Source organism: Mixophyes fleayi, chromosome 3 (assembly GCF_038048845.1).
Source record: "Mixophyes fleayi isolate aMixFle1 chromosome 3, aMixFle1.hap1, whole genome shotgun sequence".
NCBI lineage: Eukaryota > Metazoa > Chordata > Amphibia > Anura > Limnodynastidae > Mixophyes > Mixophyes fleayi.
The window spans coordinates 194030582-194047445 of NC_134404.1; the positions used below are offsets into that span (position 1 = coordinate 194030582).

A 16864-nucleotide genomic window follows, 5' to 3' on the forward strand; every position below is an offset into this window, starting at 1 on the left:
CTTAATCCAGCTCTGAGGTAACCAATATGCTAAGTAGACATTTATCTTATTTTTCATATATAAGTGAACATGTCTAATTAAAAGGCAAAGGGACACAATCGGATGATATTTTATTCCTGAATGTTGCCCATGTCATAAAAGTTTGGCAAATAGTCTTCGTCTGCCTCACACTCATGTACACGTCTAACTCGTGCCCTGACTGTTATATGGCAATACGGGCAGTGACAATCCATGATGGTTGAATGGTTCTGATATAACGGTATGTATCATTATTAGTGCAGAGAGGATTTGATGTAATATACAGGCTTTTGTGCAATATACAGGGATATACGTAGTAGAGCAGTAGAAGAGGAGGTAAACTGCTGTAATTAGATAAACTGAGGCAACCCACCCTCTGCTAATGTAATACAACTATTGATCTGTCTTCTGAATGGCTGTTGCTTTCTTTTGTTTGCATACAGTGTCCTGCTTGCTAAATTTAATGTATGTTAAAGGATAAGTTCATTCACAAAGTACAATTTTTGTCACCGGTCCTCTTCCCCTTAGCCATTTCTGGGACCCCTACAGTTAACCGTACTTCCCAACTTCTGATTTCAGCAGGACAGTCCAGATTTTAGGGCTCTGCTTGTCCCGCGGGGGGGAATATTGAGAGGAGGGAGGTAACTAATGGGCGGCAGCACTCTGGGGGAGTGACCACACACCCTCATTACGTGGTCAAGCCTCCTGTCCTGCTGTATTTCATTGATCACCAATTAGAAACTAAGCATTAAAGTATACTATGTTTATTTTGTGTTAATAATGTGCAAAATATTTGGAACATAATGACTTTCTGTTTTTCAGTAGTGCAGTTTAATGCACACCGAGTAGCTGATATCTACCACTTAAAATACAAAAATATTGAATAACGAGTACACCCATATAAGCCCTTGCTAACAATTGAACAAAAACATTGAGCTTTATGCTTTGAGTAATTTTGCAGAGGGTAAACCATCTTCTAGACTGCATTTTATTGTGTGGTGCTGAGATTCACTCCAATAGAGTGAAGACAAATTGCGCAATTTCTGTTAGAATTGGCTTTAACATGGATCCCCGTAGTATGTCTATGGCCCCTCTGCTGTTTGGGAAGATCAAAAGTATATGAAAAATGTATTTGGTTTATACCTTTCATTTACAGTTCATTGGAAAAACTAATTTTTATTTGTGAGTCACATTAAATTTGTTAAAGCGCCTGTTCCCCCTAAAAATATAACGATCCAACAGAAATATACAGTACATTAGTTATTAACTATTTATCCTTCCTGGTCAGTACTTGGTTCAATCACATCTTCCAGAAATTACAGCCAGTAGTATTTTTGGTTAAGTCTCTGTTGCACAGTTCTATTTGCAGAATTGCTCAAGGTGGGTCAGGCTAGTTTGGCAAGACCTCAAACTTGTTATCCATGGTCATCCCACAGAATTTTTGAGGAGATTAAGGTCAGGGCTTAGGTTGGGTCATCTTATGACATCTACTTTTTTTTTTCATATTAAGCCACTCCAATGTTGCTCTTACAGGGCGCTTTGGATCATTGACCTGTGGAAAAACTAATGTCCTCTCCCGATTTTTGTTTCATGGTAGAGAATAGCAGATTTTTGACCAGGATTTATTTATAATGTCAACTATTCATCTTCCCATCGTTAAAAAAAAAATTGCCAGTCCTTGTCATTGAAAAGCATCTTCATTACATAATGCTGCCACCTGGTTGACTGATGAGCAGTGCTTGATTGGCACCAAACATACCACTTGGCATTCAGGGTAAAATGTTCCACTTTTTGGTATGGTCTTGTCAGAGAACACTATCTTCACTATCTTCTAGATGGAGTTCAGCAAATTCTTTCCTGGCAAGGATATGGATTTTTTTTTTTTAACCGGGGGGTAAATGTAAAATCAAGCTGAGAGTTTTCAGATTCTAGTTATCATTTATTTAGTACATTCTACAAAATGACAGCTAGAATCTGATTGGTTGCTATAGGCAACATCTCCTTTTCAAACCCGCAGGAAAACTCTCAACTTGATACATTTACCCCCAGGTCTTTATTGTGTGTCTTCATAAAAGCTCTTTTTATGAAATGCTGTGGAGATTGTTGACATATGTATATTACTGCATATTGCATCACTGCCACTGACTTCTGTAGCTTATTCAGCATTACAGTTGACCCCTCAGTAACTTCTGTGATAAATCAGCTACAGTTAATGTCCTGATTTAGGCAGTATGGCTACTTCGCACTTCTTCCACTTCTAAACATCTGATTACACTGAGCTCAGAGGGGTGTTCAACGCCTTCCCCTATTACTTGGTAGGGATAATCTCGTCTTCATTTTATTTTGGGGGGGAGGGGGGTCTGTTCTATGCTATATGACCCAGAAAGAGGGGTATTTATATTCCTAAAATGGTAATGTGATTCATTCATGTCTTACTCTGTGAAGTCCATGAACAAATTGCAAGTGTTTTAGCACGTTTTGGAATATTTATTTTGATTTGACTTGATGCACAACAATACTTTGTGCTCAAAAAAGTCCTATTTCGATATACTTATCTGTGTGCTGTTTTTCTTTCCCTTAGGCTGTATCAAAGATGGTCTGGCAGAGTGTGCGGTCTGGATATCTAATGCTAAAATGAGGACACACACACGGGGAGCTCCCACTGTGTTTTTCATATACCTGCTTTATTGTATTGCTGTGCATAGCAAAGAGGAGAGCACAAATGCTCAAATCCCATTCCTCAACGCAAAATATGATGGTTATCCTATGCTGTACTTCTCAAAAAGCGAGGTGGAGGAGCTTCGTGCCCAAGCAGAGGGCAGCCATCGACATATTGCATCACGCATTAATGAGGCAGTTCATATAATGCTGACCAGCCCCACGGAATATCTTCCACCCTGGGATCCAAAGGAGTTTTCTGCCAGATGGAATGAAATTTATGGCAACAACTTGGGTGCACTGGCAATATTCTGTGTTTTGAATCCTGACAACACTGAAGCAATTGGCTTAGCAAGAGAATATATGGAAAGAATGGCAGCCCAGCCTAGTTGGTAGATTTATTTATTTTTATTTGCTTTTTTTTTTTTTTTTTTGATGCACTTTATTGTTGTTTTTTGTGATTTGTACTTGTACAAGACGGTTGTCCATTTGTTGATATAATTCTAACAAAATCAGGTCACTTGCAGTAACTCTTTCAAGCTAAAGGAGCATAAAAAACTCCCACATTTTTGTACATCCACACACTGCACTGTGTATTAGGCACAAATAAACAGAAATGTGATATGTTCTCTGTAATATTCCCATGTTAAAAATAATTTTACATTGATACTATTTCAGCTACAATATGTTAAATGTTCATTTTTCTAGTTTAATACAATACAGATATCATTTTAATACCATTGTGATTTAATGATTACTCCAATAGAAGTGCTGTAGGACTCAAAACTAGTGCCGTGTTTTTATGTGCCTTTAATTTGTGTTTTTAATGCATGTAATCGGGTCTGACACTAGAACTTATTGCTATGCCTACTAGGGCAGTGATGGACAACAGTTGATTCTAGAGATGCATGTGGCCCTCTAAACCTTCAGCTGTGGCACCCAGTTCCGTCCTGCTTTGTTATCAGATTTGTTTGTTATAGCTTGTAACACTTGTTTAAAATGCCTGCTGATATATATTTTTTTTTTTTTTTTTATAGAAAAAAGCCAGAAACACTCCAGTGGTCATGCTGCCTTAGTTTGGCATTACTTTAATATCATTGCAGACCGGCCATGGGTTTTGTTTTTTTATTTCATGTTCTACTAGTCACTAGTGCATTCTTTGATCTTTTCTACACTAAGCACCAGTTGGTGTATGTGTGTGCTTCTGTCTTCATGCCTTGTACAGATGGAACCCTTGTGGTTAATATCTGAATATTCTTTTGCTAATAATGTAGCTGTTGTCAGATATCTCCCTCGTCATTACATAAAATGTTTTGGTCCAATTTTAAATAGACTTTCCCAGAAATATTCTGTTGAACAAATACTCTTGGAGATACTGTGGAGCCATGTTCTTTTGTGGTGGTCTAGTTTCTTTGATATGTGAATATTTTGTGTATCTGTTTTACAGTATACAATGGGCGTATCATAGAGATATAGTCATTCAACATGTCACAAGTTGTTAGAATTCTCTATATATCCTGTATTTTAAAATCTCATTTTTCATCTGTTCTTGATACCCCATAATCTCCTCCAGTCTTATATCTTTTGAAGTACAAATGATTCTACTGTCCTTTTTCCCTATAAAGCAAAAAAGTGCTTACGTGTGTATATTCTATTATATGGCACACTCTTTATTGCACTATCGAACACCAGTTTTCCCTACTTTTTATGATTGGGTTTTAAAGAGTGAGCACAGTATTCTTTTCATCAGTTTAGATATATAGGGCCTCATAATTTCTTGGTTTTCTTGTTGCGCTCCAAATTATATACATTGAATTCATAAACCATTCCCTACATATAAACCATAAAAAAATAAAGTCCAAAGGTAAATAGCTGCTCATTTCTTGATAACATCCACACCCAAAATGGAATAATCTAGGATCAAAAAACATAGTAAGAAAGGGTGCTCATGGTGTAGTAATTAATGTACAATCAATGAAACTGTTTTTCAAATAAAAATAAAGCTGATCTGTCTAGTGCTCAGTAGATATACTACAGGCAGGATCCTCAGCTCACTTATAATCGCTTCATTATCTCTGAAGTAAATACACAGCGAGAAGACAACCGCCCATGTGTGAAATGTTTTAATACAACCAATTTTTATTTTGAACAAGGTTAAAGATCCTTACAAAAAGTAGCGTAAAAAACAGCTGTTATCTGAGTCCAGGGTAATGTTTCTCCTTGTTATCAACACTTTAAGCTGTCCGAATAAGCAGGTGCAAATATTTCACATTGGTTTCGTACTCGCGATATTTGTGTTTTTTAGAGTCATGTTTTAGAGTTTTTGGGTTTTCTTATTTTTTTATTGCTAGTATGATATTTGTGGAACAGTTGCACCTGCTGATTCGGACAGCTTCGAGTGTTCCTCCTTGGTCTTCTCTGTGCCTTTCCTTCACAGATAATGAAGTGAGTAGAAGTAAGAGCTGAGGATCCTGCCTGTAGTACATCTATCGAGAATATGACAGATAAGCTTTATCTTTATTTGAAAAATGTACTTTGCTTTTATTCAATAGTTAATTTTTTTGTACATTAATTACTACACCATGCGTGCCCTTTCTTATGTTTTTTTTTGATATATGGCCTCAGTTAGTTAGGAGCTAAAGGTTTCGATTTACACCTAGACAAATGCAATTTTTTGCATGCAGCGAAAATGCCTCCTGATTTTTCAAGTAGCACAAAAATACTGGGTAGCTTTTATTTTTTGCACCTTTCAGATGAATTGACTCAGTGGATGGTTAATTAGTCCCATATGTACTATATTGACTATGAATTTCCACAAGTTGCTGTTTTAAAGAGCGGCAATCGTAGATAACTAGTTAGCAGAGAGAAGCTTCTGACAAGCTCACTCCCAAATAATTCATTCACAAAGAGCTGAGATTTTGCAGGTTATCACAGTCAATCTTAAATTCTGCTTTAAAATTTTAATTAAATTTTCTTATATCGCTTAGCTTGTTTTATTCTGTTTGTTTGTTTTTTAACAATAAGCTTAGCTATCATATTATATGGTATCATAACTCTGTTTAGATATGTCTATACTGCATATGAACATGTCAAAAAGAGGAAGATCATTTCATATCAGGCATTAATAAATATTGTTAAAGAATAAACACTTTTTTTTTTTAATGCCTACCTAAATTTACAACTGAAATATTTCCGTGGGGGGAAGGTCCTTCTCTAACACAGACGACAGGGAGAGTCTGGCATCTTGGCAGACTTTCCTTGCAGAAATGCACTGTATGGATTGCTTTATTTATATCCAGGGGCAGAGCTTATGATGTCGGTGTAGCTTAAATTCCTTAGTTCCAGCTGTCTGCAGTGGAGTGGGGAGGTGATGCTTTAGATTTTGACAGCTGCAGTGGAATGTCAGGCTAACAATGTACAATATATTTTATCTTCAGATTGTTCAGATTTTGAAATTAATATTTTAGCAGCCCTTTTTTAAAGAACCAAATCAAGAATCTAAATGCAAATTATTTTTATTGAAAGCCACCGTTCCCCTTACTACCCTGTATGTGCAGGGCTTTTGTCAGGAACTCTGTAGGGAAACATAGATGCTTCACTAGCATCCTGCAAGGTCATCCTCGCACAGCTGACCGTTTTCACTGTCCCCTTTCCGTTCTGTAGACTGACTGAAGCATTGCACAAACAGAGAATGAGGGATATGGGGAGCATTTTTAGGAATGGAGGAGTTAATTCAAATGAAAATGTAGGTTTACCACTCCTATGGTCCATTTAAATGGTATTATGCAAAGCTATACCTTTTTTTTTTTTCTTCTTTTTTTTTTTTAATGACATTGCCATTTGAGTAAATTTCATATGCACTATTATACCACCATTATATATGGATTGGCTTACAATATGCATAACCTGTTACTCTTTCCACAGGCTAGTGAAGGATGCTCCATGGGACGAAGTTCCCTTGGCACACTCTCTTGTGGGCTTTGCAACTGCTTATGACTTCCTGTATGACTCTCTTACTAAGCACCAAAAGGAGAAGTTTCTTGAAGTGATTGCCAATGCTTCAGGAAGCATGTATGAAACTTCATTCAGGAGAGGATGGGGGTTTCAATATATCCATAACCATCAACCTACCAACTGTGTAGCATTGCTAACTGGAAGCTTGGTCATGATGAATCAAGGTTTGTGGAAATAAATGTATTCATGGTAAAATCCAAATGTGAATGCACAATTTCACAGAGTGGCTTTCTTCAATGTGAGTTTAAGCATTGATATAATTAATAAAGTACCTTTTTAATGTGTTTTGCAACATTACATATAATTGTGATTTCATTTGTGTAATTCATTTCATTTTAATAAATACTTATATGCACCTTTTGCAGCAGTAAAAAAATATTTAGCTGATTTGGTATTAGTTCATTCTCACTCATAAAGCTATGTGGTATACCACAGGCCAACATCAGAGTTAATTATTAGGAATAGGCTACTTAGACAACCAAGGCTATGTTAATTGGACATATAAACCCATAGAAGCAAGTTGCTGAACAAAATGTGTCTGTACCCCCCGGTGCTCTGTGCTTTGCGAACCAGTTGTGCATTTGTGTCCTGGTTAAATCTGGGCAGCGTACTCTCCAGAGCTATGCTTCTAAAACAAGGTTGACTTTGTCCTGAAAAAAACTAAAAAATTAAATTCACTAAACTCTGAAACAAAAAAGTTATCTTCAATTAAACCAATATGATAAAATGGAAACCCTGGTCTGACCATATGGAGTGATTAATCTTTGTTCCTTTTAAGGGTTAAGCATAATTGTGATATTTTGATATATACTCTGTAAAACCTACAAATGCTAAAGACCTATTCACACTTCAAACCTAAGAGGCAGTTCGGAGTTACTTGCAACCCCCCAAATTATTTTATTTTATTTTATACCCTTTTTTCTGATTTGGTATTGTGTTTTTTTTTTTGTTTTTTTTTGGGGGTCACGTTTTGCTGTAATGTACACAGCCAGACTATGCTTTATGTCCAGCTTACCAGTCCCATTCTTGACACCCAAGTGTAGAGCTGCAAGCTGTGAAGTCTATGGGGACAACTGACTACATGCAGGACATGCTGAGGGCAAAGTCAGTTGCTATAGCCACAAATTGATGCAGAGATCATAACGCAGTTCTTCACTAGTGGTCTGGGTATCAATCTAATCTTATTCTTGGTCGCTTTGTTAGTCCTCTTTGCATTTATCACTGTTTGCTAACCTTTTTGGAGCTGTGTCTTGTTTGGCTGTAACTGCTATCCTGTCTATGAGTGATATGTCCTGGCTGACTTCCTTTCCTTAACCGTTGCCTGTCATTGGTTAGGATTTTATGATGCAGTTAGGCGAAGGGCTTCATAATTTAAGTGCATATTTAATTCGGTAAAAACCAGTTTTTGGCAGGTAACGTTTTGTCAACTTGTACGCAGAATGCTTCTGTTGTTTTATTCCATTCTGAGAAGAGGTTAGTAGCACTTGCTGTTCAAAAACTGGGATCGCTTCTCACTGCGTACGATTTAGTTCGATTAGAAATTTTAAGGAGATAGTTTTGTGGTGTTTTTTTTGGACTATTTAATGCACTCTACAGAGAGGACTGTTCCAAGCTGAATAAAATCACAGTATGTTTGTGTGTAAATGCTATCAATTGATTTTGTGAATGATACAAAATCCCTTTTAGTTTAAATGCAGCTTATACTATAGTTGTACAACCATATATTGTACTTTTCTAGATTTCATTAAAGTTGTCTTATATTTTTTTAGGGTACTTGCAAGAAGCTTACTTCTGGACAAAGCAAGTTCTCACCATTATGGAAAAGTCAATAGTCCTTTTGAATGATGTGACTGATGGGTCACTTTATGAAGGAGTGGCCTATGGCAGCTATACTACCAGATCACTCTTTCAGTATATGTTTCTTGTCCAAAGGCATTTCGACATCAATCACTTTAACCACCCTTGGCTGAAAGAGCACTTTGCTTTTATGTACAGAACTATCCTGCCAGGTAAGAGACTTTGGGAAAAATCTAATAATTCCTCTAAACAAGACCTTGTTTTTCCAGATGGAAAATGAGATCTGCATTTTTTTTAGATTACTATTATATGCTGTGAGTTCATGAACCTACTAGCACTGCATCTCTTTGGGTTCTTTATATTTTCCTTGCATTTTATATTTAGTACAGCCTTTAATTACAGCACATGACTTGGATAGATATGTAATGTAACCTTTGCATGTATAAATGATGGGTGCACAGATGCATGCAATGTAGATTTTCCCTGGTTCCGGGTGTACAGGAGAGCAATACGCACATAAGACTTTGCAGTTAGGACAGACTTTTATTTAAACCAACATTATAATCGCAAAATTTATCTTTGGTCAGGCTTACATCAAGTTAACAATTGAATGAGAATAATCTCAAATTCCAGCAGAGAATGGACCACTCGGGCTTCACCCCTAACTCAATTCCACTGGTCAAAAGACCAGCTGTAGAGTTTAGACAGTACTGTAACTTTTACTGTACTGTAACCAAACTTATAGCAACTATGTTAAATAGCAGAACTGTTTATCTGTATTAAACATTTTTGAGCATATTTCAATCATTGTAAGGAAACCCTTAAACACAAGAAGTAGCATATGTAATAAAGGCAGTCCCAATTTCATCTTAGCCTTATGATTAATATAGTTGGAAATGGAGGATTGGTGAGCGCTCCCTTGAGGATAGTGGAAATGGGTAAGGCTGTCTGGGGGACTGGGGATACCTAAGGGAAGTTCCAACCCTTAAAATATATAAACAGAGATTGTCCCCTTGGCGCACAGGTAGATCACAAAATTGTGTTAAGCCTTTTATTTCTTGATGGGCAGAATAAAAAGCATGAATGTAAACAAATGAAATGCAGTAGGTTGCAACCTTAATTGAAATATACAAAGATATCACATACAATAATGCATACATGGTCATAGAAATAATCCATGATAATCAGACAAGTTTAAATAGGACACATTTGGCATCCTTGGCTCATCTCTTAACAAACCTCAAACTTCCCTGTATGCATAAAGCAGGAAGGTCCCAAGGGAACTGAGTAGGTAAGCAGAGTCCAATGAATGGATGTACCAGAGATAGGGGAAGTCCTGGGACTGGCAGTTTCTGAGCAAATAATGAGCTAACCAGTTTCTCAAAAGTTCGTGATTAGCCAGCTGCAGATTTTTCCCAAAGCAGTGATGATTTAGAGTCAATAAAGCAGTCCGGAATAGACCGTAAAGGCTCAGAGTTCAAAATACTGTGAAAAGCATCTAAATGGAATCCCGGTGATTTCAGTTCTCCCTGCGTGGTGCCAAACATTGATAATGTGGTTTAGAGTTGAAGCCAGTAATGTCCACTGACTGTGAGGCAACAGACTTACCCTGCAGGGTTTGTGCACTGCTCTTCCTCCCGAAAAACTGCCTCTAAGTGTTGAATGCAGCAGGATTCTTAGTGAGCTGGCACAGTCGTGGCTAAAGCCAAAACTGCGCATGCGGCAAAAATGTAGATCGGTATAGAGGCTGACCCTTGGTAGGTTTTGGTACAGGACCAAAAACGAATTAGGGTACAACAATATCCCCAACGCGTTTCGCTTACCGATTCGTCAGGGAAGGTATGAATCCTAGAGAGAGGGTGTAGTTCTTTAAAGGCGCCCATGATTAATATAAGCCATAAATTCAGCTAAACTAATCTGTATTGTTAGGTAAAAAAATAAAGCTTTAATGAAAGGAGTCATTCTAGAGTGTTAGGAGGCTTTAATATGACTTTTGCACAGAGTGCCCTTTTCAGATGTTGTGGCACTTTGCACACCTAGGCCCACTTCTAGTTTTATGAAGGTGTCTTCCGAGGGTGGGACCATGCATGCAGCTTGATAATGCACCAACTAGGTGCATCGATGCAAAACCAAGGTGTGTTACCCTGTATGTCATCGAGGAGGCATCAGAGGACAGGGAATGGGCAGACTAAAACTGAAAAGGAAAGCATTGCAGTGGCTTAATGTGTATGTAATATTTGAAATCAGAAAATTACAAGACTGTATCAAATCTTTTTACTATATAATTTTAATTGGCTTCCCTATGTTTACTGAGGGTTATTATGTTTTGTGGTGGCAGTTCCGTTCTGCAACTTATTATTTACCTTTCTTCAAGTGTTAAGGGTGGACAAATGCATGTATATTAAATAGTGAAGTATTTTATGTAATGATGGTGACTAAGGAAAGTCGTATGGTCAGGAAAGTGCAGAGTTGAGTCTGGGTTTTGCTTCATAAATTGCATACCTCAGTCCAGAAGAAACGGGGTATGTGTTATATATATTCTACCAGGAGACCGTACAATACTAATTTCACTTTATGTAATGTAATGAGGCAAAGTTTATCTTTTTGTATGTGTATCACTGACATGTGACATTTCTTGATCTTTGTAAACAAATGAACTCTGCAGCTATTTCCATTACAACTGACTAATTCATATACGAATGCATACATTTATAATAGGGTTCAGTTTGCAGAGTTTTCTATAAGCTCTGAGATTATAAACTGCTATACTTATACTTGGTGGTTTTCCTTACGGACTATTCTCTTCTGTCTGTGATCCAATTACCTATGCTGCTACCAAAGGAAAACTATACCTATAAAACTATAAGCCAAAGCAATTCAGTCTGGAAAAATGGGGTTTCCACCTTTTTACGTATCTCCTGTATTGAATCCCCTTCCTTCCCGATAATAGTTCTTTGATGGAAGTCCTTCTCCTTCTCCTTGAACCCAGCCGGGATCTCTGCTCATCATCTTTTGCTTTATCATCTCTCTGTAGCAGGGTAGATCAAGCACAGCGGCTCTAATTAGAGGTCCCGTCTGTAGGTGAATGTTGGGACTCTGCTACATAAAGCGAATGGTTTGATCCACACCAAGGTACTATTAATGAGGTTCTATTTAGTACAGAAGTAAATTAACTTTTCACATAACTGTACTTCACGCAAATGTTAAAGGGATAGGAAAGAACAGGACACTGTCTCTTGTCCCAAAGTAATTTGTTTCAGGTTATAAAAGTCCTATCTACTTTTAACATCTTACTTTATATAAATGTATTCTGTTGAGCATCAGTTGATAATGATGTGATTCATTAATTTTAAACTTTATTTATGTTATGTGCTCTGTTATAGGATTTCAGAGATCTGTTGGCATAGCAGATTCAAACTACAATTGGTTCTATGGTCCTGAGAGCCAGTTGGTTTTTTTAGACAAGTTTGTGATGAGGAATGGAAGTGGCAATTGGCTGGCTGAACAAATCCAAATAAACAGAGTAAAGGAAGGAGCTGGGAGTCCCCCCAAAGGACAACGTTGGAGCACTCTGCACACAGAGTTTCTTTGGTAAGGAGACGTTTCTTTGACGGACCTAAAATGTGTTTTTTCTAGTGTACATTAAGTATGTCCGTGTTATATTGGGAAGACAAGGCAAACCTAGGAAAATGCACTTAACCATGATTCTGCCCCATGCTATTTTTATTGAGCTAGTACAACTCCAGTGATAGAACCCTACATTCTCTTATAATCTATTTTTTTTTTTTTTTCTTTCACTTTATTTTTTATAGGTGCTCCAATATTTTATGACCACCTATTTTATGACAATCAAATTTTATTTATTTTTAGATCAGTGTGTTTTCCTTGTACTGGCTCAGGTGCAATTTAACCAGGGGGCCCCATAAAGCGTAACTCGTCTTTGTCTAAAAATGCCTAGATGCTCTGCTTGAATCACTAAGATAATTGTGTGATGTTAGAGATCTGTGAACTTTGGAGGTGTGGCATGGTGTTGGCTTCCAGTGGATTGCCTTGTCTTATCTTTGGGTATAAAGCAAATTCTTCTGATCCTTCTTGGCTCACTGACGTTCATTGACACTTGCTACACACTGATTATTCCATTTATTCCTCCTGGTCTTTAGTTAACTCTTGAGAAATCAGTAATTGTAGTGTATTGACCATGTGCTCACAGCACTTGGGTCATGAGTTTGATTCCTGACCATGTCCTTATCTATGTGGAGTTTGATTGTTCTCTCCGACTTTGCGTGGGTTTTCTCTGGGCGCTCTTGTTTACTCCCACACTCCAAAAACCTACTAGTAGGTCAATTGGCTGCTATCAAAATTGACCTTAGAGTGTGTGTGTGTGTGTATGTATGTATGTTAGGGAATTTAGACTGTAGGCTCCAATGGGGCAAGGACTGATGTGAGTGAGTTCTCTGTACAGAGCTGTGGAATTAGCGGCGCTATATAAATAGCTGATGATGATGACGTGTGGGTGGTTTTTTTTTTTGTTTTTTGTTTTTTTTTGGGGGGGGGGGGGGCAGTGTTTGAAAAACTGGTGATTTAATCTTAATTTGCCTAAAGTCTTTTTGGATTCATGACACTGCTTTTGCGGCCAGTTAGGTGTACAATTATCTGATTGGCTGCCAGAATCAGTGTTTATGGGAACCATTAGAGCTGTGAGATGTGGCCTTGGCTGTTGGTGAGGAAATACCCCATTGTACTGTTCCTTTCAACAGTAAAGAAAAGTTATTTTTCTTCCTGCTTCCTATATAAAATTGGCAATCTGGGGTACATCTTATATCGTGAAAAAAGTGTTTATCCAATTTAACTCATTTTTGTCATGTTTTTTGATAATTATAGTTGTTTAATGGTAGGAATTAAACTCTCTTGCAATAATAACCGAGTAAATTCAAAGCAAAAATTGCCAAAGAAGACTACACTACAGTATATGCAAATTATAAACCCTCATATGCTTTGCTTCCACATATTACTTCTACCAGACTAAACTACAAGTGTTACATTATATTAAAGCTGAGTTTTTATTGACATTAATGTTTTGGTTATTTATATGGAAAATATAATAGGTCTGTGCTTATTTTTTTGACAGGTATGATTCATCATTACCGTCTACACCTCCACCAGACTTTGGCACGCCCCGATTGCATGTTTTTGAAGACTGGGGAGTGGTGACCTATGGGAGTTCTCTACCTGTTGAAATCAACAAGTCATTTTTCTCATTCAAGTCGGGAAAACTTGGAGGTCGTGCAATATTTGACATTGTTCACAAAAACAAATACAAAGAGTGGGTTAAAGGATGGAGGAATTTTAATGCTGGGCATGAACATCCAGACCAGAATTCCTTCACGTTTGCTCCTAATGGATTTCCTTTTATAACAGAAGCGTTGTATGGACCAAAATATTCTTTTTTAAATAATGTTCTAATGTTTTCCCCATCTGTGTCTGATTGCTGCTTTGCTCCATGGGAAGGTCAGGTGACTGAAGATTGTACTTCAAAGTGGCTAAAATACAAGGACAGTGAGGCCGCAGACTCTCATGGGAGGGTAGTGGCATCAATGGAAAAAAATGGAGTTGTTTTCATCAGGGGTGAAGGAGTTTCAGCCTACAGTTCAAAATTGAAATTAAAGAGTGTTCAAAGAAATCTTGTTCTACTTCACCCACAACTGTTACTTCTTGTTGACCATATTCACCTGGACCATAGTAGCAGTTTGGAAGCATCAACCAGTTTTTTCCACAACACAGACATGCCTTTTGAGGAAACATCTATTGATGGTGTTCATGGGGCAATCCTTAGGCACAGAGAGGACATATATAAAATGTATTGGATGGATGACACTGGCTTGAGTGAGAAAGCGGTCATTACATCAATGAACTACCGACAGGGTTACCCGTACAATGGAACTAATTATGTAAATGTTACAACCCAGCTCAGGAAACCAATCACAAGATCAATATACCTTTTCATTGGACCTTCTGTCGATGTTGAAAGCTTCAGTGTTCACGGAGATTATCAGCAAGTTGATGTTTTTCTTGCCACTAGTGACCATGCCTATGCAGTCTACCTCTTCACTGGCGACACGCCAAGTCAGTCAATCTATGCTAAGGTAGTTGCAGACCGGGAGAAAATTGTTTTTGACAAAAGTTCATCATCGAGAAGCTCTTCACCTACTGAGGTCAAAGACTATGTCACAGTTGTGGAGCAGAATCTTCAGCACTTCAAGCCAGTTTTTCAGCAACTTGAAAAGCAAATACTGTCTCAAGTAAAGAATACAGCCAGTTTTAGAAGGACAGCTGAGAGAATACTTAGATTTACAGATAAAAGGAATACAGAAGAGGCAATTGAAAAGATATTTGCCATATCTCAACAGAAGAGGCAACAAGGCAAGATCAAAATAACAATGAAGGAAGCAAGAAACAAGTTTATCAATGCTGTTCCAGACATATTTGCACAGATAGAGGTAAATGAAAAGCAGACACGACAGAAAGCCATGGCTTTGGCTCAAAGTGAAACTCCAATCAGTGAGGATGAAGAAATGAAAGACCTTCTGGACTTTGTAGATGAACAATTAATAAGGCAGACATCTAGCTCTCTTACCAGATTTGGTTCCCAGCACATGTTGACGACACATTACAATCGGGCCTCATCCATTTCTGTTTCTTATGCTAGACTTTTTCTAATCCTAAACATTGCCATTTTTATAGTTCTCTTAGCATTACAGTTATCTCGGTTTTTAAACACTAAGAGGATGCATCGAAAGAGATGTCTTTATGCCATACTTGCTATCGATTGTTTCATTTTAACTTGGTTGTACACTTCATGTTATAACACACAATGTTAGAGTCAAAATTCCTGTCTTCTACAGGACTTAATCTATGCAAAAATTGGGACTATCAGCACCTGATTGTTTATGATCCTTGTAAATGTGTAATATTCTGTCCTCTCCACATCCAACCGGCTCATAATTGTATTTGTTTCACAAAGGGAAAAACACTGTAAAATAGAGATTTTAGATGGGAATCACTCATGCCGAAATGAAAATAAATTTGTTTTGTTGTTGAAGTCCCTAAACATGGAAATTCTATACAAATAAAGGTGTCATTTGATGTAAATAATGTGTACACACTTCCCAAATATTGATATATTGGATACAAATAGATTTCTTGTAGAATGAGGTTGCTAGTTCCACACTGGCATTCTGTTCTAGTGACGTATTTTGTGTGGGTTTGTTTGGTTTTTTTTTTTATTGCATGAATGAAACTCCAAACACTATTTTATGTTCTGTATTGTATAAATAGAGTAGTTGGTGAAACTTTTATAAAAATGCAAAATGTTATGAAAAGAGGGAATTAAGGGGTTAATACAACTATTCTTAAATAGAAGCCCTAGGGCTAGATTTACCAACTGGTGTGTTTGTAAACCCGCCGACTTTCGGCGGGTTTGGCGGCGGTTTAGGCATCGCCGGATTTACTAAGGCTAAACCCGCCGTCCAAACGGCCAGAAATGATGTTTTCAAACCCGCCTCTGTATAAAGCGCCATGACGGTTTCAACAATGTTCAACATACAAACAGCCGGATTTACTATTAGGGGGTTTATAAAGCCGCCGGAAAACCGCCATTCAATAGACCAAAATGAAAGCGCTGCTTGTGAGCAGCGAGATTGATCAAACAGTGTGCTGTTTCTGATATTTAGTCAATCAGAACATAAGAGAAAGCACCTTTGATATTTTAATCATTTGGAAAATCATTATTTATTGCTAAAGGGACAAAATAAATGTAATAATAATTTATGAAATAATTTTTTTTTATATTTTTTTTTTTTAAAGGGACACTGTTATAGCATTATATTTTGTAGAAAATGTGACTATATAATATTAATAACTGATTGTTAATGGTGGATATAATTATTTATGTTGCACAATTTGTCATGACATATTGTCCAAATAATGTAATAATTAAATAATTTTATCCCCTTTATATAATGAAAATGTTTTATTCCCTCATAAGATAATATTTTATTCATTTTGCCCCTTAATCAATAAATAATGATTGCCAACATAATTTAAATGTCAATGGTACTTTCTAATGTTCTGAATGGCAAAATAGTTCAAACAGCATATTTAAGCTATCAAGCCATTCTGAAGTAGGTATTAAAACTGTCCTGTCCTGTCTTTTGGCTGGCGGTTTTGTGGCGGTTTTGTGGCGGTTTTATCCAAACCGCCGGCGGTTTAGCTTTTTCAATCCGCCACACATCGCCAGTCATTTTAAATTGAAGCCTCAAGTCGCCCTATAGTAAATGCGGCGGTTTGAACCACTAAACCGCCGGCGATGAGTGGCGGT

General features: G+C 37.3%; 1 protein-coding gene across 4 annotated transcripts in view; it reads left to right on the forward strand.

Annotated features, from left to right (window-relative positions):
• The window catches only part of DSE (dermatan sulfate epimerase), a 33998-nt gene extending 18359 nt beyond the window's left edge, over positions 1 to 15639 (forward strand). For 2 of the 4 annotated variants that reach the window (XM_075202957.1, XM_075202956.1), the window contains exons 2-6: positions 2600 to 3068; positions 6601 to 6854; positions 8460 to 8699; positions 11871 to 12078; positions 13616 to 15639. In XM_075202957.1, the coding sequence (XP_075059058.1) occupies positions 2653 to 3068; positions 6601 to 6854; positions 8460 to 8699; positions 11871 to 12078; positions 13616 to 15365 (2868 nt within the window). In that variant the 5' untranslated portion in view covers positions 2600 to 2652 and the 3' untranslated portion in view covers positions 15366 to 15639. Of the gene's footprint in view, positions 1 to 53; positions 3069 to 6600; positions 6855 to 8459; positions 8700 to 11870; positions 12079 to 13615 lie in introns of those variants that run through there. The other 2 variants (XM_075202955.1, XM_075202958.1) reach the window with 2 other exon arrangements.
• The last annotated feature ends 1225 nt before the right edge of the window (positions 15640 to 16864 follow it).